This window comes from Oryctolagus cuniculus, chromosome 5 (assembly GCF_964237555.1).
Source record: "Oryctolagus cuniculus chromosome 5, mOryCun1.1, whole genome shotgun sequence".
Classification (NCBI taxonomy): domain Eukaryota; kingdom Metazoa; phylum Chordata; class Mammalia; order Lagomorpha; family Leporidae; genus Oryctolagus; species Oryctolagus cuniculus.
The window spans coordinates 103963443-103986660 of NC_091436.1; the positions used below are offsets into that span (position 1 = coordinate 103963443).

The following is a 23218-nucleotide window of genomic DNA, read 5'->3' on the forward strand; positions in this document are numbered from 1 at the left end:
AAAAAGCTTAAAATTTGTAATTGTGGAGTTGAATTCAGATCTCAAAACTTTTAACACATTGTTATGATAAAATTAAGAGGCTTCTGGTCATTTTAAAGGAAGCAATGCCCTTTAATTTTCCTTGGCATTGTTCAATTTTTATAATGACTGTTTGACTTCAGGGAGTGAAGATGTTTGACAATCATTTGGAGCTTGGTAACAAGAATAAAAAGGCAGTAAATGCTATGTATTGGATAGTTACAAAAAAGGTGTCCATCTTATTTCATGAGAGGGCCATGTGATTAGAAATATATTTGGATCAGCCGGCACCGCAGCTCACTTGGCTAATCCTCCACCTGAGGCGCCGGCACCCTGGGTTCTAGTCCCAGTTGGGGCGCCAGTTCTGTCCCGGTTCCTCCTCTTCCAGTCCAGCTCTCTGCTGTGGCCCGGGAAGGTAGTGGAGGATGGCCCAGGTACTTGGGTCCTGCACCCACATGGGAGACCAGGAGGAAGCACCTGGCTCCTGGCTTTGGATCAGCGCAGTGCGCCGGCTGCAGCAGCCATTTGGGGAGTGAACCAACGGAAGGAAGACCTTTCTCTCTGTCTCTCTCTCTCACTGTCTAACTCTGCCTGTCAAAAAAAAAATACATTTGGATCACACATAGTTGTAACAATCCTAAACATAAAAGTATTTGAAAAAACTCTGTGTTAGTGCTGAACATGTATAGACGTTGTACCTCTAAACAATACAACAAACTATTTGCATAGCACCAACAATATGTTGGATGTAACAGGTAATCTAGAGATTACTTAAGGTGTATTGGATGATATGCTTAGGTTATACATAAATAGCATTCCATTAACATAAGGGATTTGAGCATCTTCAATTCTGGAACCACATGGCCAAGGCTGCTGGTGGTGGTGGTGGTGGCAGCGGGGAGTGGAGTCCTGGAATCAGTCCCTGGCAGATGTTTATGTAAGATCACACAAACATGTGAGTGCCAAATCAACTTTGTAATTATTAATAACAAATTATTGAATGTGTATAGCCTGCTACCAATTAATTCTATTTTAATTGGTCTTGGGGAGCTTCCTCGTGGATAAGAATTTGCATGTGAGTATAATGTTCAGCTGGGATTAAGAACTAGCTTTTCACTGTTCCCCCCTCATTTGCCGTCTTGCAGCCATACTGTATTACATAAAATTTGCAGAACTTTTATTTCTCAGGCTCACTCACCCTCCGTTAATTGGTGAGTTTTTGAAAACTAAAATCCTCTGCTTGTTGCCCTGACCAGCTGGACCTTGAACTGGTATCTTTGTCCTTTAATTAGTCATTTAAGAAACAGTAAGACTTACATACTTTTTGGCTTAATAAATATTTGATGTAAACAAAAATATGACTATTGTTTTTCTGTTTCTTCTAGATAAGATGCAGTAATAAAAGGAACTACCATTTTTATGCAATGAGGCAGTAGTTAGAAATGTAGGAAATGTGAGGTGCTTTGTTGCAAAGGAGCAAAATTCAACTGGGAATAGAGAGTGTGGGGAAAAGTAAAGCAAATCTATTCTCCCACTCTCTATCTTTTCCTTTTTTCAGTCTCTTGGTCTCTAGCTTTTCTGTCTCCTCATTCACGAAGACATTAATGGCTCATAGTTATACATCCTTTTACAATTTACAAACATTTATGGTATCTCATCTGTTCCTTCTGCAAAACTTAGATGCTAACATGATGGTACCATTTCCATTTTGTAAACATCAAACTAAGACTTGAGTGAAATAATATGACTTTTCTTAAGGATATGCAACCAGAAAATACTGCCCCCAACACCAGAGCTAGGGAAGATGATTTCAAACCCACAGACTTATTTCAGGAGGTTGTATGACATTCAGAAAAAAGATTAAGCTTTGGAAAACAAAAACCTGTGCTTGTGTGTAACCTTCACTTTTACCTCTCTTAAGTGGATTGCTGCCATACAGATTTTGTTTCTGGGCAAACTGAGGGAGGAATATCCACGTTACAGGTTTGTGAGAATTGGACTTTATTTATAAAAGTGCCTCATCAAGTTCTCGGTACTTGTAGGAGCTGAACTCATAGATAATGCTTTTGATTTTACAAGATTACTTACCAAACCAACAGGTATGGACATTGGCTGTCAAACTACTGACTTAATGGCTTCTAGGGGATTCATAATTTGAGATTTAATTTCTTCTATATCATGAAGAGAATCTGTCTCTATTATTAGATGTCCTGTACTTATAGAATGCAAAGTCATTTATGTATTTCTGTATAAAACATTGAATTTAGAAAGTAAAAAAGAAATTCCGCAAGAAAAGTAAAGTTATTCATTCTTAACAAATTTTTAAGGATTGGCTTATAATTTACTTAATCTATGCAATTATTCCCATTCATTACTATGAAAAAATTAGAATTGAATATGAATTACAAACAACAAAGTCTAATATCTAAAATTTGGGAAAATAAAATTCATAAAAGTTCTTATATATAATTCTGAATTACAATGGTCTGAGTTACTTCTAGCAATTTAGAAGTTTAATATTCCATTTTTGTTATAAAACTATGCAATGTTTCTTGCCATTGTATCTATATACATGTTTGTGTGTGTGTGTGTGTATATATATATATATATATATATATGCATGCAAACACAAATAAAGATCTGCAAACCAAAAACTACCTAATACCTTTATTTACAAAGTCAGTAATCGAATTGATGATTATTTGACCACTCAAGCAATACATATTTGTATTCATATTTGTTTTCAATCTTTATATAATATATAAATATAAACATTTAAACATTAAAAAATATATACTTATAACAGAAGTAGGACTGTGTATAGTAAAATAATCATCAGTTACTGATAGGCACATTAATATATATGCGTATATATACACACCCATATACGACAGAAGTAAGGCTGTATGTAGTTAATATCCATCAACTCAATTACTGATTTGCTATGTATACATATTTGACAGTATTTGGTTTTCAGGTTTTTTTTTTTTTTTTAATGTTTCAATATCAAACTTCAGGAAGGAATTTGTTAATCTGTTACCTGTGACACAGCTTCAGCATTTTTTCCTACTGAAAGGTTAATGAATTTCATTTAAAAATGAATGGCATTTTGATGTAAGTCAAATCATGATCTATAGTAAGTGAATCATAATATATAATTTAACTCTGATACATAAAACTGAATAACAGATTTTGCTCAGGTCTTTCCCCCATAAAACAAAGATTTCTTTCATTTAGATATCGGGTTCCATAAAAATCCAAGGGCCTAAGAAAAAACAATTTAGCCCTGACTTATAAAAATAAGCTATCTATCACCGTTCATTTTCCTTTAGATATTTTTTCACAGATTTTGCTGAATAGATTGTACAGCAGAAGGTTAAATTCTCACACAGTAATCGTTAACAAAAAATAAACAGAGCAAGTACTAAAGCTGGCTTTGCACCTACTGAATGCTGCAAGTGTCTGTACTCATTTGATATGCATCTTGCAAAGCTCGGCTGTTCCCAGAAGGCCACTCCATGAAGACTGAGAGAGCAGCGTCTGCTAGTGGTGCCTGTGTGTCACAAAGAACAGAAAAAAGCTTTATAACAGGGATGCTTAAAGGCATCACATAATTAGGCTAAAAATTGGGATTATACATGTTTGCTTTCAAAAAACATACACATAAAATTATAATTTTGATGATTTCTATAATATATATTACTCACACTAAGAAATCATCGGCAATATTTTCTAGGTCCCTTCATTGGCTTCATTATGGAAATTTCACTAAAATTATTTCATTAAGTGCTTATTCAAAGACTTATTTATGGATATAGGAGAAAAAGCATGACTTCACAAACATAGCACATTGTTCTTGGATGGAAATTATCATCTGGATTTGGGTGGCTTATTCTACTGTACCTGTGGCATTCAGTGGGCATTGATTAAATGCAAAGTCGCCTGCTGGAGTCCTTTTCCACACCATAGACATCAGGTAATCCTCTGGGCATATTTCATAAGGTGCTGCAATTTAAAACAGAGAGAACTGAATGACAGCTGTGTTTACTTTTCAAAATATTGGCAATAAACAATCCTCAAATGCAGCACTCTAACTGCAGAGCTCTTCCATTTTCTTTAAAGTATATTGTTTATTGAAATGTTAAGAGATATTTTCATAATCAAAAACTCAAGGTATTATTTCAGTATCTACAAAATCTTCATACAAATGTAATTTCTTTTGAAACTACTCACTGTATACTTTTTTTTTAAAAAAACCATTTGGATTTGTCTATATATTGAAGCCACTCAAGAATATCAGTCCCAAATCCCTCCAATATTCATAATGTTTTGCATTGTGTACAGTATAATTAATAGAATTATTAATTATAAATGTTAGGGATAAATATTCCTAAAGAGCAAATATATATCTTTAACCAAAATTCTTCAACCAAGAGCAATGATGTTAAGAAATTTATTTGATATTTTTGTTTTATTATTTTCAGAGTCTGAATTTAATTACTAATCAAGAAAACTGGAAGAAATTTTAATAATAATGGACACATAAATAACATGACATAATAAAAACCAAATCATCATGAAAGGAGATTTATCTGTATTGTGTTAAGTCTAACATATTGCTCCTAAATGAAGGCCTTCAATAAAAGTCTCTTCTCCAGACATGTACTTTTTACATACACGTCATTTATGGCCCATGCACTTTATCACTTTCCTGGGATCTTGTTTGTGTTTTTTCATCTCTGTATCACCTGCACCTAAAGTGTGGCTAGCACAAGGGACTTGCAGAAAATTGAATGAATGCTTCAATGATTACATAGTTACATAAATGCTTTATAAATAATAAGTCATTTATATAACACTTATTACCTTATTATAATAAAATAATACCTTGTAATAATAATTTATAAGGCATCTAAATAAAATAAGTAAATGATAAAGTACCTAAATAAGTCCATGATGTCTTCTTTTAGAAATACTGTGGTATTTAATCTGTGATCATGATAATTCTACTGCTACCAATACTACTTCTGAATTTATGAACTCATCAGGTAACATTGTTTTTATTAGTAGGTAAAAAATGCAACTGGACACACTGAACTTGAACTAAAATTTCTCTTATAATTACCAAGAGAAGATGAATGATTTACACAGGTGGGCGGGCATTTTAGAGCTGAAAGTGTAATCATTCCATACCTTGACTTTCCTTTTTACAGGTGAGAGTACCAAAGCCCTCGAAGAGGCTACTCTAAGGTGTCAGAGCCAGGGCAGGTACAGGCAGGACTGGATCCTGGAATCCTGACTTCTCAGTATCTTCTTTTTGACTTCCCACATATCTTGTTCACTACTTTAAACTGTTCAAGATAGTTTTCTCCCTCTGAGTTAGTGTGTGTTTGTGTGTGTGTGTGTGTGTACATAGATAGATAGATATAAATATATATAACCCCCTGCAGTCTCATTAAAAGACATATGTGACTATTTCCAAATCATGGACTCTTTGCTTGATGAATGGTTCAACAGCTGAGTTAATTTTCACTAGCTTCATTTTCATAAGATGCTTCTTATTCATCTTACCAATGATCTCCCACCAGACATAAGGAGTTCATCTCAATATTCACTTATCAGATCTTCCCTGCAGAACTTTATACCTTGAGATTTCCCTCCTTAAAAATACTTTCTATAGGGTTCTAGAAACACATTATCTCTCAGGCCTTCACCAAGACCTTGAGCCATTCTTTGTCTCATTCTTTGTGTCTTTTATAGCATCATTCTTACATTATCCTTTCCTTATGCTTCCTTAGATAATTTTAAACATATTAATAATAGTAATAGCAATAATATTTACATTCATTGGGTCCTAACATACACAGACTCTATTAATTTCCCTCAACTCTCAGTTAGACATGACAGTTATCCTTATTTGGCAGAAAAGAAATAGAGGCACAGAGAGGTGAATTAACTTTTCCCTTATGAATTCCAAACTTTATCACTTGTACAATCAAGAGGATAAAGAAAGTGCAAATGGGGCATATTGCATGGGAAAAGCTCACCTATCCAGGTGCCCAGCTGTCCCCTCCCTATTTGAGAGCTAACCCACAACTTCCTGGCCCCTTCAATACACCTGTCTGTTAAACACGGCAGGAGCTCTGTCTGTGGGTTGTCAAGAGCCCTTTCTGAGACCAGAGAGTTCATTTTGTTATTAGGACTGGCCTGGGAATGATAGTTATAAATAGGAGTAGAGTCATCATCATAAATCAAACATATAAAATGAGCAAACAAAATTCATTACAAAAAAGATGTACAACTAAAGTGAGGGAAGAGGCAGCCTCGGTGCAGGACTCTCTCACCCAGTATCTCAAAAACAAAGCCAGCCGAAGAATAAACTAACAGATGCAGCAGTCACTATCAGTCAAGTACTCATAAACCACTAACTCCCACATTGGTTGCAGAAGTTAGCAAGCTGGGAGACACTTCACTGTCTGTGGTGTCTGTCCCCCATCCCAATGAAAATCATGTACCTGGTCCTGCTGCCCCAATCAGCAACCCACTCAGGGGCCATGATTTCCAACGAAGTAAAGGGAGGGACAATAATATCAGGAAGAAAAGCCAAAGTCCAGAGATAAGACAGTGGTGATGAAGTCACTGCTATGGAACAAGATTATGCTCAGATTAATGCCAATGAAGTGGAAGCAGTGTAGAAGAAGAAAAGTTAGTAAATGTTGGAGTCCCAGGAAGAATTCAATCAGCTGGCTACTGATCTCACACTCTAGCTTGTTGTAGTATAGTTACATCCTTTACTGACAGCTATGATTTAGAAACATAAATATACTTCTTTGGATCAGTTGGCTGTCTTGGGTTTTAGATTGCAGAGCAAGCGACTGACTGGCAGTTTTTACATGGCTAGTTCAAAGTAATCTCAAAGTCAGGCTACCCACATGTCTGCTCCCACCATTTTTCTCCATAATGCTGCTTGTTTCCTGTATTATATTTCCAAACTATGAAAATAATGCCCTAGTCTTGTTCCATCAAATCTATCTTCTACTCACTATTCTCTTCTTCTTAACCTTCTTTAATTCTATCTCTACTGTCCTGTTTGAATTAGAGAATGACCTCATCAGTACATTCACATATTTACCTAACAAATGCTACGTACCATTCTGGAGAAAGTCAATGGTGCATAATAATAGCAGTCTTTCTTGTGCTGCTTTTAGACAAATGGAGGAGGCAGAGGTCAAACAACCGAACACACAACTGCGTGGGTACAATTCTGATAAGCACTTCAAAAAGAAGTAGAGTGTGGTGTTTCAATCTAAAATCTAAAGGAGTATGGAAGGTTTCCTGGCATATTTTTAACTGAGATTGGTAGTGTGAGGTGCAGTTAAGTGATGCAGGAAGAGAGAATAGTGTGTGAAAGGCCTTGAAGCAAGGCAGATCTTGGGCACTGAGGACAGTGGAGTTGGGAAGAGAAGTTTGTGGAGTAATGGCCTTGAGACAGGCCAAGAATGAGCAGCCACTACAGCTCTAAACAAGGTTTGATGTGATCCAATTTCTAATTTGAAGAGTCAGTTTGCCTTCTGTAGGCAGAACAGATAAAAGCAAAACCATTGAGAAGGCTAATACAGTGCTTCAGACCTGAAATGATGGTGGCTTTAGGGAGGGCAGTTGGACTAAAGACAAAATAGACACAAGACGCATTTTCCTTGTGGACTGAATAAGGTGAGGGAATGAAGGAGACAAAAGGATCAAACATGATGCCTGTTTTCTGAGCTGAAGAATCGGGCATAAAACCATGCCATTCTGCTGCATCTTCACCCTTAATCCAATTTTTATGCCTCATCAACAGAGCAATCTCTAAAATGAAGTTTAATCCCATAATTTGCTGCTTAAAACCTTCCCATGGTTCTTCAGTCCTGACAGGATAAAGATAATTATGCTCAGTGTGATGAAAAAAGCCCTTGTAGCAAGCCCTAACCTACCCTTCTCATCAAAGCTCACATTTAGTCGCTGATTCATCAGTCACACAAAATTAACTGCCAACTCCCAAATGGTCCACACATCCATACTTACCTGTCTTTGGAAAAGTTGTAGCTTCTACTTAAAATACTCTCTTCCTTCATTTTTCTGGGTAAAATTTTGATTTATTTTTTAAAACAGCTTAAATGATGTATTCTCCTACAAGCCTTTTTTTTTAATAACACAGCAATTGAATATGCAGCTATTATAGATGTTCTTTCAAAGGATTGAAAATACTGACTATGTGTGTGAATCTCCTCAATTTTCAAAAGCTTTCTTTTTAGAAGACTACCTGCTGTAATAAACTCCCATGATGCGTATAGTAGGTGTTTCCAACAAGTTTTTTAATTAAATCAGTTTTGCTGAGAAAACAACATAATAGACCAGGGCCATCCAGTAGAACTTTCTACAATGATGGGAATGCTCTGTATTTCACTGTCCAAATGCAAATAGCAAGTTCTTGAAACACAATTAGTGGGACTGAGAACCAAAACTTTATTTAATTTAACCAATGTAAATTAAATCAAATATCTACCAATATTGGACAGTGCTACTGTAAATGACAATGAGTTTCTGTAAATGTTAACAAAAACTATTACAGAATATTTTTATAAATTCTATAAAATACTCTATGACTAAAATATTACATAATTGAGTTCTACATACAATGACTTATCTATTCTTAATAATGATTGGTTGTATTTAATATCACAACTCTATTACAATTGATTACTCTGTTTGTTCAATCTACACATCCACTGCTGTGGGATTTGGAATTTTGTGGAGTAATTTTTGTGAAGTAAAATTCCAAAATTTCCAACATTCACCACTAGATGGCACTGATGGGCCAAAAGGGTGAAATGTTCACTGGGCTCTAGGTGAAACTGATGAAATTCAAAATCAAGGTGGGCAGAAGTAGTAACTATCTGCTGGAAAAAGTAGGTCAGCGTGTGTTGTGTGTTTTGTTTTTTTTTTTAAAGCTTACTATCTGGAGGAAAATTTCTTCTTTTCCTGTAAGTATATTTAATGCTTACACTAGCCCTTGGTCACAATGTCTGCCTTTACCTCTATTGTCACTTTCTTCACTCACGCTGTCTGCTTCCCAGATACTTGCATCTCTTTATTCCTTCTCCAGTACTGCAGGAAGCCTGCTCCACAGAGCTTATGTGCTTGTTCTTACTGCCAAGGATATCCCTCCTCTCTTTGCTCAAACCTGTGTGGCTTAGGTCTTCACCACCTTCAGTCTTTAATCTCACCTCAATGACTCCCTGACCATGCCCTCACACTCTTCTTTTTTCTTTTCTTTTTTTTTTTTTTATTAGACAGGCAGAGTTAGACAGTGAGAGAGACAGAGAGAAAGGTCTTCTTTCCATTGGTTCACCCCCAAAATAGCCATCACGGTCGGCGTGCTGTGCAGATCCAAAGCCAGGAGCCAGGTGCTTTTCCTGGTCTCCCACGTGGATGCAGGTGCCCAAGCTCTTGGGCCATCCTCCATTGCCTTCCTGGGTCCACTGCTTTCCCTGGCCACAGCAGAGAGCTGGACTGGAAGAGGAGCAACCAGGGACTAGAACCCGGCGCCCATATGGGATGCCGGCGCCACAGGCAGGGGATTAACCAAGTGAGCCATGGCGCCAGCCCCATACCCTCACACTCTTCAATCCCCTTCTCTGCTTTATTTTTCTCCAAAGTACCTGCCACCTTGTAATGTAAACCTAATTTTCCTAGTATATTAATTTATTTGTCTCATTTGGTTAAATTTTTTTTTCAATTTCCTCAATTATTAAGACTACAGGGAATGAAGATGATTATGAAAAACAGTGAGAACATTATGTGTATATTTTTGTGGGGGGTAGGGCAGGAGAGAGGGTGGGAGGGAGGGGGTGAGAGAGAGAAGAAGAGAGAGAGAGAGAGAGAGAGAGTGTGTGTGTGTGTATCACTCTGAAAGTACCTAGGCAGCCCAATTAGGTGCAAAAAAAAAAAAAAAAAAAAAGACAGAGAAAGAAGTCAGCTACTATAGTTTTCCTAAAAATTACTGAAAAGAGATTCCCAAGATATCAGGTGTTGACCAATATTGATATTGGAGGATTATGTCTGACTGAGTAACATCTACTGGGATTCTGTTTAGAATCTCCCAATATGCTTTACAACTACCCCTGCTCTAGTTAAGGAAGAAGTTATCTAAATAGTAGTTCTCCTTTGCCCAATACACCACTTAATAACAAATGCTGATTTTCTTATCAGTTTGGTCTTTAGACAAAAAAGACAAGCACAGACCAACAAAACAAAAAACATTAAAAAACATTAATTTTTAAACCTAAAAGGTCAACAAAGTTTGCTTTGTTCCTCTGTACAATCAAGAAAATTAATTTATTGTACTTCTTACAGCAGGAAACCCAAAACAAAAATGACAAAGAAAATGGCATGGGAATCACAGATTCAAAGTTGCGACCTGGTTCAGGATTTTTCAGTTTTAAAAAATTTAGCCCATAAAATAGTTTCATCTATGCTTATAACAAAAAGCAAAACAAACTATACATTAAAATAACAATTTATTTTCTGCTATATTGGGTTTATGAAGTCCCAATTAGTGAGAACCTTTTTAGGTCCTCCCCAGTCAACAAGTGGATGAATAAGAATAGTCAGGGTTGCTCAGTTTCCAAGATCATCAGGAAGACAATCTGAGAAATCGTGGTACAGAAAGACGCCCACTCTGGTTGGAATGTCAGGCTGATCTGGAAATACATAGGAGACAGCCTAACAGCAGAGGATTTTCAGAAGAGATGTCCAAGCTGAGATCTAAAAGATAAATGAGAGTTCACCTACAAAGCAGGGAAAAGTGTTCCCTGGGAACCACATGTGGGGAGATCTGGGACAAAGAGAATTTGGTATATCCAAGATATTTGGGTGTGTGTGGGGGGAAGTTCAGAAAGGAGAGTGTGTACAGCTGAGAATGAGCAGAGGTAGGTGACTTTAAGAGGGCAGGGGTGATGAATGATGACAGAAGCAAGAAGTTTTGATTTATTTTAAGAGCAAGAGACATTTATTATACTGTCATAAATACTACATCTACAGTTTGGAAAATGGATTGAACGAGACAGGCTGAAGGTAGGGAGCCTTTTGACAGTCTACATGGGAGAAGGAGTGAAGAATCACAGGAGGTGGCAGTAGGAAGTAGATGGATTAAAAAATCTATTTTAGAGACAGAATTAGCCCAGCTTCATTACTGACTGGATGTATGAAGTAGGAAGAGAGAAAGAAAAGACAGAACTCAAGTTTCCAGAAGAATGTCTGATTGCTATCCCCTGAGCTATAACACATGAATAGAGATGGCTTAGGAGAGGAGATGACGAAATATTGTTGAGTTTGAGATATCTGAACACATCTAGGTGTTATCAGAAAGTCAGTGGGAATATGGAACCAAAGCTAAAGAGGGAAACACAAGGTGGAGGTGGAGATTTGTAGTTTTTTTTTTTTCTGTTCAATGTTACCTGTGTGTATTTCATAAATTAGAAAACGCCTACTTAGTTCACGCACTCCCTTAAAAGAAAAATATACTGTTGTATGGCAATATGAAGGGCTCTTGTTTACACACCTTAAATGCAATAGCAACTCTGTTCATCAGCTGAAAGATCCCACTGTTTACCCTCACTAGTGCAAAATTATAAAAATTCATTTGTCAGATACAACTGTACTTCAAGTCACAAGTATGTAGTTAGCATGCTCCCTTGGAACAAGGTAGCAATTACCTAGTGATTAGCTGTTAATCTGTCTATTCAAACTGATTTTCTGTCTCTTAAAAATAGCAAAAATTATACAGAGCTTAAATCAATTTGATGTGGAAAATTAGTTTTCACTCCATATGCTAGAATTTCAGCATTAAAGAGAAATTGATTCTAAACTGTAGAGCTAGAATGCATAAAAAGGAAAACATGCACTACTGGTGATTCCATGTAAGTTTCACTTGCCGGTAATTCAGGAATTCTTATGTTTTGGGAATTCCCTGTGCAGGGGGTTGTAGAGGCAAATAAGCAGATCCACATGGCTCACAGCTCTAATTTCAGAGGTGGAACCTACTCATGTGAGGAATTCCTGCGGCTGCAAAGGTCGGAGGGAAAAAGAAGAGTGTATATGAAGTGTGTCTCATCACAGCATTCCTCATATAGAAAATGGTTTTTATCTCTCTCAAGTTGAAACAGCAAACAATTACAGCAATTTACAAATCACTATGAGTTAGTTATTCTTCTAAGTGCATTATATATTTCAGTTTCTCAAATTCTCATAGTAAGTCTAGGAAGAGAATGGAATTGCTATATCCATTCTAAACATGAGGAAACCAAGGCAGAGAGAGGTGTCTAGCATGAGGATACTCAGTGAGAAGGAAGTGGATTAAGGTCAAACTGCTAAGTTAATTCTCAGAGAAATTTACGTATTCTCTATCTAGGCATCCTTTTTGTTAGGATGGCAAGCAAGTTTTAAATATCTATTTTGTGAAAGCTTTTCTGTTGTTGTGTTTTTTTTTTGTTTTTTTTTTGTTTTTTTTTTTTAGATCTGGAAGTCAACAAACCATGAATTTAAAGTTTATGCACAAATAGTGTGCACTACCTATTATCTTTTGAAATTTTGTTTTTATTTGAGACAGAGACAGAGAGACAGAGAGAAAATGTTTACCCCCACTGATTTACTTCCCAAATGCCCACAACGACCTACCCTTGGCTAGGCCAATGCCTGGAACTGGGAACTCAATTCAGATATGCCATATGATGTCAGGAATCCAATTATTTGAGCAATAGTGGCTGTCTCTCTTTCTCTCAGTTCCTGCCTTGGCTGGAAGCTAGAGTCAGGAGTCCAAGCTTGCTATTGAATCCAGGTACTTCAACATGGGACACAAAGGTCTTAACTAGAATTTTAACCCCCACGCTCAGCACCAAGCCCTAGAAAATTCTGTATTATTATTGTTTAATACCATACTTAACCCAGTAGACAATGTAATTCTAGTTCAAATATGTTGCAAAGTTAATAATAGTTAACTTTAATTTTGAGAAATAGTTCAAAGTAACGATTTACTAAATTTAGTTGGACTGAGTTTGACATTGGAATATATTCAAGACTTTTCTGGAAAATTGTGTTCTTTTTTTTTAATTACTATTTATTTTATTTGGAAGACAGAGTTAGAGAGACAGAGGCAGAGGCAGAGAGAAAGAGGCCTTCCATCTGCTGTTTCACTCCCCAATTGGCTGCAACAGCTGGAGCTGCATCAATCCAAAGCCAGGAGCTGGGAGCTTCTTCCAGGTCTCCCACGGGGGTGCAGGAGCCCACGCCATAGGAGAGAGCTGGATTGGAAGTGGAGCAGCCAGGACTTGAACCGGTGCCCATATGGGATGCCGGCACTGCAGGTGTCGGCTTTATCCACTACATCACAGCACTGGCCCTGGATAGTTTTTTTAGCCTTTTGTGTTACTTAAGAAAAAGCTGAAGACAACAGTGCTTCCTGGCCTTTTCTAAGTCCTAACACCTGTAGAAAATGATAACATTTGGAGGCATAGTGGGTTAAACAGGCAAAGAAACATAAGACTGGAGGTCACTGACCACAGTTTCTTGTCCATCCAGCTGTCAGTAGGCCTTATGAATCATTGTTGGACATATCTGTGACCAATCCCAAAATGACAGGGATCTATGGGACTGCCTCCAAGAGCTCTGGCTTAAAAGAATAAGATGAGCTGATATTTGGGAAAAAATGAATGTTACTATATTTTTCCTACCTCTTAAATCTCACTTATCTGTAATAGAAGTAGAATCACACCACAAATTATAACTACAATATAAAAATTGCATATGTGATAAAAATATCCTCCCTTTAGTTTATCCATGTAATTAATTAACACAATTTTGAAAGAATAAAATATCCTAATATAGAAGGCCTTAATATCATAGTCATTGTAAACTTTTCATTTACATATTCTATACAGCATTTTCATTAGTTCAGTTATAGGTTTTATGATACATGACCTATCATGTTCAACTTGGTGCAATGCAGAGGAAGGGATACCAGAAGCTGAAAGTAGATTGCTCTTTAGAAAGGCGTTAGAATTCTAGCTCGGCGCCGCAGCTCAATAGGTTAATCCTCCACCTAGCGGCGCCGGCACACCGGGTTCTAGTCCCGGTTGGGGCGCCGGATTCTGTCCCGGTTGCCCCTCTTCCAGGCCAGCTCTCTGCTATGGCCCGGGAGTGCAGTGGAGGATGGCCCAAGTGCTTGGGCCCTGCACCCCATGGGAGACCAGGAGGAAGCACCTGGCTCCTGCCATCGGATCAGTGCAGTGCGCCAGCCACAGCGCGCTGGCCGCAGTGGCCATTGGAGGGTGAACCAATGGCAAAGGAAGACCTTTCTCTCTGTCTCTCTCTCTCACTGTCCTCTCTGCCTGTCAAAAAAAAAAAAAAAAAGAATTCTAGCTAATAGATATTATATAATTGTATGTAATAATACCTCAAACCTAATACAGGAGGCAGAAATAAAGTTTGTAGGGTTCAAAAAAGAAACAGTAGGCATGAGCTTGTGGGAGAGATGAGAATTATTAAGGAATGATACAGATTTTAAAGGATGTGCTTCCAAGATGTTTCCATATCAACAGGCAAATGTGGAGGGCAGATACTAAGAGAATTGAAGTGGATAACAATGCAAACAAGAAACAACAGCATAAAGACAGAATATGTGCCCCTGAAGTAAGGAACCAGAGACATATCAATTTGTCTGTATTATATTTAATAGATGAATGTATTATATGTAGTTAAACACAGAGAAAGAGAGAACTAAAAACTAGGAGAGGCCATAGATGGGTATATTGAAATCTCTGGGATCCCAGTATGTGCTGAATTTGACAAGTAATAAAAAGCCATGGAAGTTTCTTGAGCGAGTGAGTCACATGATTAAGACTATGAATGGGCAAGGACAATTAGATAAACCTGTGTAGAAGAGATTTTTGAAATAATGTAGGGGAAAAAGAGTTCATAAACTGCCAATTAATAACCCTAATTAGCAATGCTGTTCCATCATTTCATCCATGAAAGAATCATCTGCTCTATCTTAATTAATTAATTATATCTTATGTGAAGTGCAGAGAGACAGAGACACAGACAAGTACACAGAGAAAATGCCCATCTGCTTGTTCATTCCTCAAATACCTGCAACAGCTGGGACTGGGCCAAGCCAAAGCCAGGATCCTGAAACCTAATCTGGACGTGGCAGTGGCCCAGGTACTTGAGTTATCACCTGCTGCCTCCCAGCATGCACATTAGCAGGAAGTTGGAATTGGGAGCAGATCCTAGACTCAAACCTAGCACTCTAATATGGGATGTGGGTGTCCCAAGAGGCATCATAACCACTCTGCTACTGACTGGCCATGGCCCCCACCCCTTGCTGCACTACACATGACAACACTGACTCTCAAACTCAAACTTTGTTGGAGTACACATTTCAGGCTCTTTATGAAGTATTACTCCTCCTTCACTAGTGGGTGGTACAAGGGGAAGAGAAGCAGGGCCACTGAGGACAGAACTGATGTAGAATTCATCTCTAGAAAAGGGATTGCCAGAATGAGGAATTATTCAAGACGACAAAAAGAATTTGGTCGTTAGAGAGAAAAAGTCCCCATGTCACAGAGATTCAGTGTGCACACTCTGGATGAAAAGGTTATAGTAGGCACTGTCAGAGATTAAACATAAAGATGTAGATTTGTTCCTCACAGAGTGATAGAAGATGTGGGAGACAGGGCACAAGAGTTCAGGGCAGAACTCTAGGGTCATCCCTAGAAATAAGTAGGTATGAGAGGCCGGCGCCGCGGCTCACTAGGCTAATCCTCCGCCTAGCGGCGCCGGCACACCGGGTTCTAGTACCGGTTGGGGCGTCAGATTCTGTCCCGGTTGCCCCTCTTCCAGGCCAGCCCTCTGCTGTGGCCAGGGAGTGCAGTGGAGGATGGCCCAGGTGCTTGGGCCCTGCACCCCATGGGAGACCAGGAAAAGCACCTGGCTCCTGGCTCCTGCCATCGGATCAGCGCGGTGCGCCGGCCGCAGCGCGCTGGCCGCGGCGGCCATTGGAGGGTGAACCAACGGCAAAGGAAGACCTTTCTCTCTGTCTCTCTCTCTCACTGTCCACTCTGCCTGTCAAAAAAAAAAAAAAAAAAAAAAAGTAGGTATGAGAAACATCAAGGGCTAAATTTCAGGGTTGATTGTCTTAGCAAACATTGAGCGTGATAAACATTGGGCCTTGGTAAACACAGCCACCTTTTTGTAGGTGTTGTATTCATTATTTTAAATTTTATTAATTTTAATTTTATAAATTTTATGATGATTGTTAAATGGCTCCTAAAATTTGTTTATTTTTACTCTGAAAACAATGTGAGATGAAAGAAATTTAGAAAAATAGTAAAAAAAAAAAGTTGTGCTGACTGGATTTTCTTTTCAATTTTAGAAAAATCAGTACATTGCCAACTATTTCTTTATTGGACCCAGTAGGGTCATACAAGATTAAAATAAATTATTTTTAAGTTTCTGCCATGAAGAAGATGCATTTTCTCAAAGTCACATCTGATGAACAATCTGATAAAGCAAATTATGCTATAATTATCTCCATAGCAACTGGTCTGAAGAACAGAATGTAGTAATACATGGTATACAAATAGATTCCTTTAGAACTCAGTAGATCCTCCTCAATTCTTCCCATAAAATTGATCTGATTATTTCCAGAGCCATTGATTGGAATACGAAATAAAACCTAGTGCCACTATTTGGGAGGATCAGATGCTATTTTGGATACTTATTAAGTGCCTTTTTCACTTCCTGGGTGATTTAAGTTCTAATTTAGTTCTCTCTACTTTTAAAAATCTATCTGAGGTGACTTCACAAGCACAAATACATTTAAGATGAAAGAAGTCAATATGTAGTGCCACCTGCTGTCAACACTGAACTCGGTGGTTTCTTTAGGTGAAGAATTGCTATGAACTCTTGAGTGTGACATTATTTGCTCTGTCCAAAATCATTCAGTGGAAACATTTGTTCTAATTGGTAGGGGGAGATAGAAACTTCAATGGAATAGGAGCTTTTTAAGTACTGCTTGTAATGAACTAACCTTGTGGTTTGGAATAGAATTGGTGAAGTTAGTGTCAATTTCTTGCAAACATTTTGACATGTCTGTTCTCTTTAGAAAAGAACTGCAAATTTAAAGGTGATGTGTTTGGGTTTCTAATAATGACTATCCTTAAAATGAAGCAGTCCAAACAATTTGGAAAACTCTAATATTAAACTTACTAAACTTGTTTCTACTAAAGACAAAAATATTTGTATTGAATGTGATTAATTCACCAATTCCACTAACTGAGACCTGAGTAGAAAGTTAGTGTGAGCTGAGACCTATCTTCCTCCTTGACTCCACCCCATGCCAAATGTTAGACATCTGCACTATATATATATATATATATATATATATATATATATATAGTTACAAAGTCATGGAGGATAGGAGGCAGTGCAAACACCCTTGCTCAGCAGAAAAGTTACTGGGATGGTGGTGGCAGCATGACAGAAGATCTGGTGGTGTGGATAATTTTATATCAACCTTGTTCAAATGATACCCACATTGTTTCTCTTCTCTTTGTGGAACAGGAAAAATGAGGAGTGGAAAACTGAGGATTATATAATGATGACACTATCTTTCTTTGTCCACAACAAGTAGTTAATAACCCCATTTTTCTTTAAATGGCTGCTCTAAACATCTTACTTTGAGTGAAACATGAATTGACTGGGCAGACCTGAACTGAATTGTCTGTATTTCATTATTAATTGATTCCAGAAACAATCCCTCATTATTTACAAAGAAGCACGAATACAGTAAAATTTTATAATTTTCTTGAGAAAAAAAAATCTCAACTTTCACAGAGGATCTGAGGTGGAGGATTATATGTATATTCCATTTCTTTGTTAATTTTATCAGATTACTATCATCATTAATATTATTTTACTTACATCAAAAGTATGATTTATAGATAGGCATCACAAACATCACCTGAGAGCTTGTTAGAAATGTGAATTCTGAGACCCATACTATATTTGCTGAATCAGAGTTGCTGGCAGTCTGTCTCAGGAATACGTGTTGCTACAAGCATCCTGGGTGATTCCTATGTATACTACAATTTGAGGGGCTCTGCTTCAGTCAATGACAGGAAACACTCAGAAACACAGAAGCAAAAAGGAAGCAAGCTTTATGATTCTTTCTTCCTACTGATGCTGCTGGAAACTAATTACTCAAAAATCAAAGGAGGTCTCCTTGGTCTCCAGAGAAGACTAATCTTGTGGGAGAGCATTGTTACAGAGATAAGGAATACTCAGTCGTGGTATGATATTTCTCCTAAGTGGAAGGTAGTGAGCTCACATTCGCTATATTATAGGGAGTCACATTCAAATACAAATGCATTACAATATTCAAGACAAGTTTTGCATTAACAATGTTACTGCTGCCCTCCTTTGGTATGAATATTTAGAGATAAATATCACAATAATTGTTAGAGCACTCGTTGGTGCTATTATTGGGTCATTTATGATAGAGCTATCTTCATAAGTCCTCAGCACTTGCCATTTGAGACAAGGCAGGCTTGTCTCAACGTACAGGTTCTGATCACCATTTGCAAAGAAGGACATTTTATGTTTAAAATAAGTGTGATATCTACCTATAAATGGTAGACTCAGACTTAGCAGTTAGTTGATGACTAAAGTATACTAGATCCTAGATTGGGATTGTAGAAAGCGAAGAAAGCTCTTCCCCGGAACAGAGCAAAGAGATCCACGGGAAGCCAGAAAATTAATTTAGGCTAATCCAGCAGTAACATTTTCTTTCTGAATAATATTAACCAGAAAGATTCTGGAAAAATGAAACTACAAGTTGTATGTTTTCATATTTTAGCTACATTATAAAATCAGGAGAACTATTACCTTCCTAACATTTTACTCCTCAAATCTTGCAGGTACAATGGGAGTGAGACAAATAAAATTGTGATTTGAGGAGTTTGACCATTTTAAAATTAAGGCCACTTAATTATTTGCCCTATTCTATTCTGTTCTATTCCCAGCTAGCAATATTTTTTTAAAAATAATGCTTAATTTCTACAATTCCTTAATCTTATGCAGGCAAAAGAAATACCTTATTAGTGGTCAGTGATGCCATTTTCAATATTTTTTATCTACTTATCAATAAACAAATACCCTAACATTTTGGGAAAATATTTTCATTTTCTTTTTTCAGTAGACATCATAAGAGCTTCTTGACTAAATTCTGATGACCAATTACTTTTATTAATTACCTAGACAAAGACCTTCATACATTATATTTCTTCTTCCTGAAAACACAGGGTCTCTCAGCAAATTTTATTAATTTGCATTCAAATTAAGTGAAGTGCAAAAAGAAAATGATTGTTTTTTGTTTTTAGAAACATGAAGAAAAATTAAGAATGATCCTATATTCTCTAAAATCAAAGGCATTTTTGAAATTTATGATCACATAGAATTTTTTATGGATAATGCAATTTATGTTCATGCTCAAACACCAGATTAGGAAACAATGACTTGGCATATGTATTTATTTTTTATCCCTTAAATATATATCAATTTGTAGATTATTCAGCCAGTTAAAGAACTCATTTTAATTATGAAAGTATATTTATATTCTAGCATTTGTAGTTTTTCTCAAATCACATTATTTGGTTATATAGCAATATGAAAATATTAAATATTTATCAAAAATATATGATACAATGCAAAAATGTTTCATTTTTATGTGATAGTTTTTTCAATCTGTCTTTAATCATGAAAACCAACAAAGAAACCAAGTAAATAAGGCATAAAATCTTTCTTGTAAATAGGTTTGTAAGATGTTTTCCAAACAGCAGGTGGCAATCTTTGTAAATTTGATTTCAGCAGCACTATCTTCCTTCTCTATACACAGATGAAAGACGGTTTTAAAAGACCAGTTAAGAACCTTAGTATGCTAAGACAGGCTTAAACAACTTCAAATATTAAAAAAAGCCTCATTTAATCATGCCTTACTGTTCTAATGAAATTTCTCTCTTGGCAAAATGGATGTTTTTTGTTTAATGCTTCTTAATTCTTAGGCAGCAAGGGAGAAATTCCACAGTGTTAAGCTGGGTAGGTATCCTTCTCATCAAAATCCTTCATGTGGGTTATATCTTACCATTCTGAATTCAAATGGCTTTAAGAATAAACAAAACTAATTTCAAGTCTTTTTTTTAAAAAAGATTTATTTCTTTATTTGAAAGTTAGAACTAGAGAGAGAGAGAGAGACAGATATCTTCCATTGACTGGTTCACTTCCCAGATGGCAACAGCCTGGGATTTTGCCAGGTGAAAGCTAGGAGCCAGGCACTTCTTCCAGGTCTCCTACGTGGGTGGCAGGAGCCCAAGCATCTGGGTCATGTTCCACTGCTTTCGCAGGCCATTAGCAGTGAGCTGGATCAGAAGTGGAGTATCTGGGACTCTAACTGGCATCCATATGGGATGTTGGTGTTGCAGGTGGCAGCTTTACCTTCTAAGCCACAACACCACAACCCCCTGCCCCAAGTCTCTCTTTTTTTTATTTGACAAGCAGAGTTAGAGAGTGAGAGAGAGAGAGACAGAGAGAAAGGTCTTCCTTCCGTTGGTTCACCCCACAAATGGCCGCCACAGCCAGTGCACTACACTGATCCAAAGCCAGGAGCCAGGTGCTTCCTCCTGGTCTCCCATGTGGGTACAGGGCACAAGCACTTGGGCCATCCTTCACTGCCTTCCCAGGCCACAGCAGAGAGCTCGACTGGAAGAGGAGCAACCGGGACAGAATCCAGCGCCCTGACCGGGACTAGAACCTGGGGTGCTGGCGCTGCAGGCAGAGGATTAGCCAAGTGAGCCGCGGCACCAGCCCAAGTCTTTCTTAAGCTCTGAAGAATCTCCTGGCATACTGTTACTCTTGAAATTGAATTTCTGCTGGTATTTCAGTGCTGAACTAAAAGAAGTCTTTAGGATCGCATTGTGGAGAAATATAAATATTTGACTCTTGGATATGTCTAGGAACACACTGTTTTTTCCTATAATGAGGCAGTTATGTTAAATAGGGAAAGAAATTTATAGCTTTCTAAGTTGGAAAGGAAGCTTGAAGATTTTGCAACCAGCTTCATTTGTACTCCCAGGAAACAAAGACCCATAGAACAGGTAGCTTTCCCCTAAAGAATCACTAACAGCCAATGGACCATAACTGGTCTATAAATTCTCTAAATTCAGTACTTTCCTCTGTATCTCTTATGAAATTTAAAAATCCTATAATATCATCTTTTTAATAAATTTATAAAGATTTTGCATATAATATCATTCCAAAATCCTGATTCTCACATATTTATTGAGTTCTCAATGAGTCAGTTATATTTTATGGGACGTATACAAGATTTGGAAGGAGTCTCTGTCCTAGGTAATCTCTTAAAATACATACTCTATAATCTGGGCAATTTCAGATCTTTCCTGCCTGCCAGGTTGCACTAGCCAGAAGCTGTATCAGAGGTGGAGGAGCTGTAACTGTAAGCTGCACTTCAATACTGGATGCTGGCTTCTTTGGGGCAGCTAACCTGTCCGCTGTGCCACAACACCCACCTGAATGACAATATTTGAACCCTTTGGTTTTTCAGGATACAACATGCTTATAGTTGGGGCAATTTCTGTGTTTCTCTCACCAGGACATCGCTGCTCACTGCATCTTCTCACTTCCTCGCCTGTTCCTTCACATTGCTGTCCCGTTATTGCTGCACCCTGGCATGTCCTTATTCGCCTTTCCCAGCCGCCATCACAGGACTTGGAACATCCACTCCAATGACCCCACTGATTCCACTGACCATTGGCTGGAAGAAATGCATCATGGTGAATGGTAGCAATGTACTGCACACTGCTGTAGGGATTTTTAAATTGAAGACATCATTGCCCCCTCCATTTTTATTAATTTGCCAACATAAGTAAATCCTATTCAGATATTTGACTTACTGGTTAACTACAGGGCATTGTGAGGTACACACATTTTCATAAGTTTGTTCAAATGGACAACAAACCTTACTCGTAAAAAGGTGCAAGTTTAGTACTAAGCCTCAACAACTTTATTGGTATTTATCCTCAGAATGCCCTGAATTTTATTACTTATTAGCATGGTATATAGAATAAGTTGTAGTTTAATAGCCTTCATTTAAAGGAAATATATAACTATCATGACATTATCCATGGCCATCTGGCATAGTTCAGTCATGTGGCAGGTGGTCCTTTATATATAGGTCATAGGCCTTACCTGTACACTCAGGGTTGTAACACTCTCTGCTTTCTGCCCACGGCCCTCTGCATTCAGAGCCCCCATGAGCAGCTGCAGTGCATTGTCGGCTTCTCTGCTGGGTCCCATTAGAGCACGTCACAGAGCACTGACTCCACGAACTCCACTCCTGCCACTGTCCATCAACTACCAAAGCAGAAAGAGACACAGTGTAAGGAGATCTTCCATTAGGGAAGCGTGTACAGAAAGCACAATGTAATCCAACCTTGAAATGAGTGCAAATCAGCGTACTCAATGGCAACAACCGATGGTCACTTTGGCATGAGATTTTATCATTACTTCTCAAACTACCATTTTCTTATTTTTCACTTCTGTTACTTATTATGTATACAGTATGCCTGTATGCCTTTTTACTCATTTATTCCTTCAAAGATACTTATTGGTCACTCAATAATGCAAAGCCTTGGACTAGGAGATGGATACAGAGAACAATGAACAAAATAAATACTGACCAATACCTAAAAAAGCTCATGTTTAAAAGAAGGAACTCCTATAAGTAAACAGTTACTTGCCAAGTAAACCAAGTACACAGCAGTGCTGTGAAATATAATTTTGGATCACTGTGAGGTAAGAGTTCAGAGCATCAGAGAGTTTTTCTAAATAACAAGTGAGGTTTCAGGTGGATTTCAAGGATAATGTAAAAATGTGTAGGGTTAGGATATGTTCCATACAGAAGGATACAGAGAGCCCACAGCAGAGAAATATGTGACCTTCAGAAACTTGTCATTGTAGACAGAATCCAGACAGTAGGAGGGAGAGAATTAGCAAAGGAGGTGGATAAGAAGGCAAATGCCAGATTTTT

General features: G+C 37.6%; 1 protein-coding gene across 6 annotated transcripts in view; it reads right to left on the bottom strand.

Annotated features, from left to right (window-relative positions):
- ADGRB3 (adhesion G protein-coupled receptor B3) overlaps positions 1-23218 on the bottom strand; it is an 854624-nt gene that overhangs the window by 480630 nt on the left and 350776 nt on the right. For all 6 annotated transcript variants that reach the window (XM_070073912.1, XM_070073911.1, XM_002714525.5 and 3 more), the window contains 4 exons: positions 22378-22542; positions 21779-21943; positions 3922-4023; positions 3465-3571 (listed from right to left, as the gene is read on the bottom strand). In XM_070073912.1, the coding sequence (XP_069930013.1) occupies positions 3465-3571; positions 3922-4023; positions 21779-21943; positions 22378-22542 (539 nt within the window). The remainder of the gene's footprint in view (positions 1-3464; positions 3572-3921; positions 4024-21778; positions 21944-22377; positions 22543-23218) is intronic.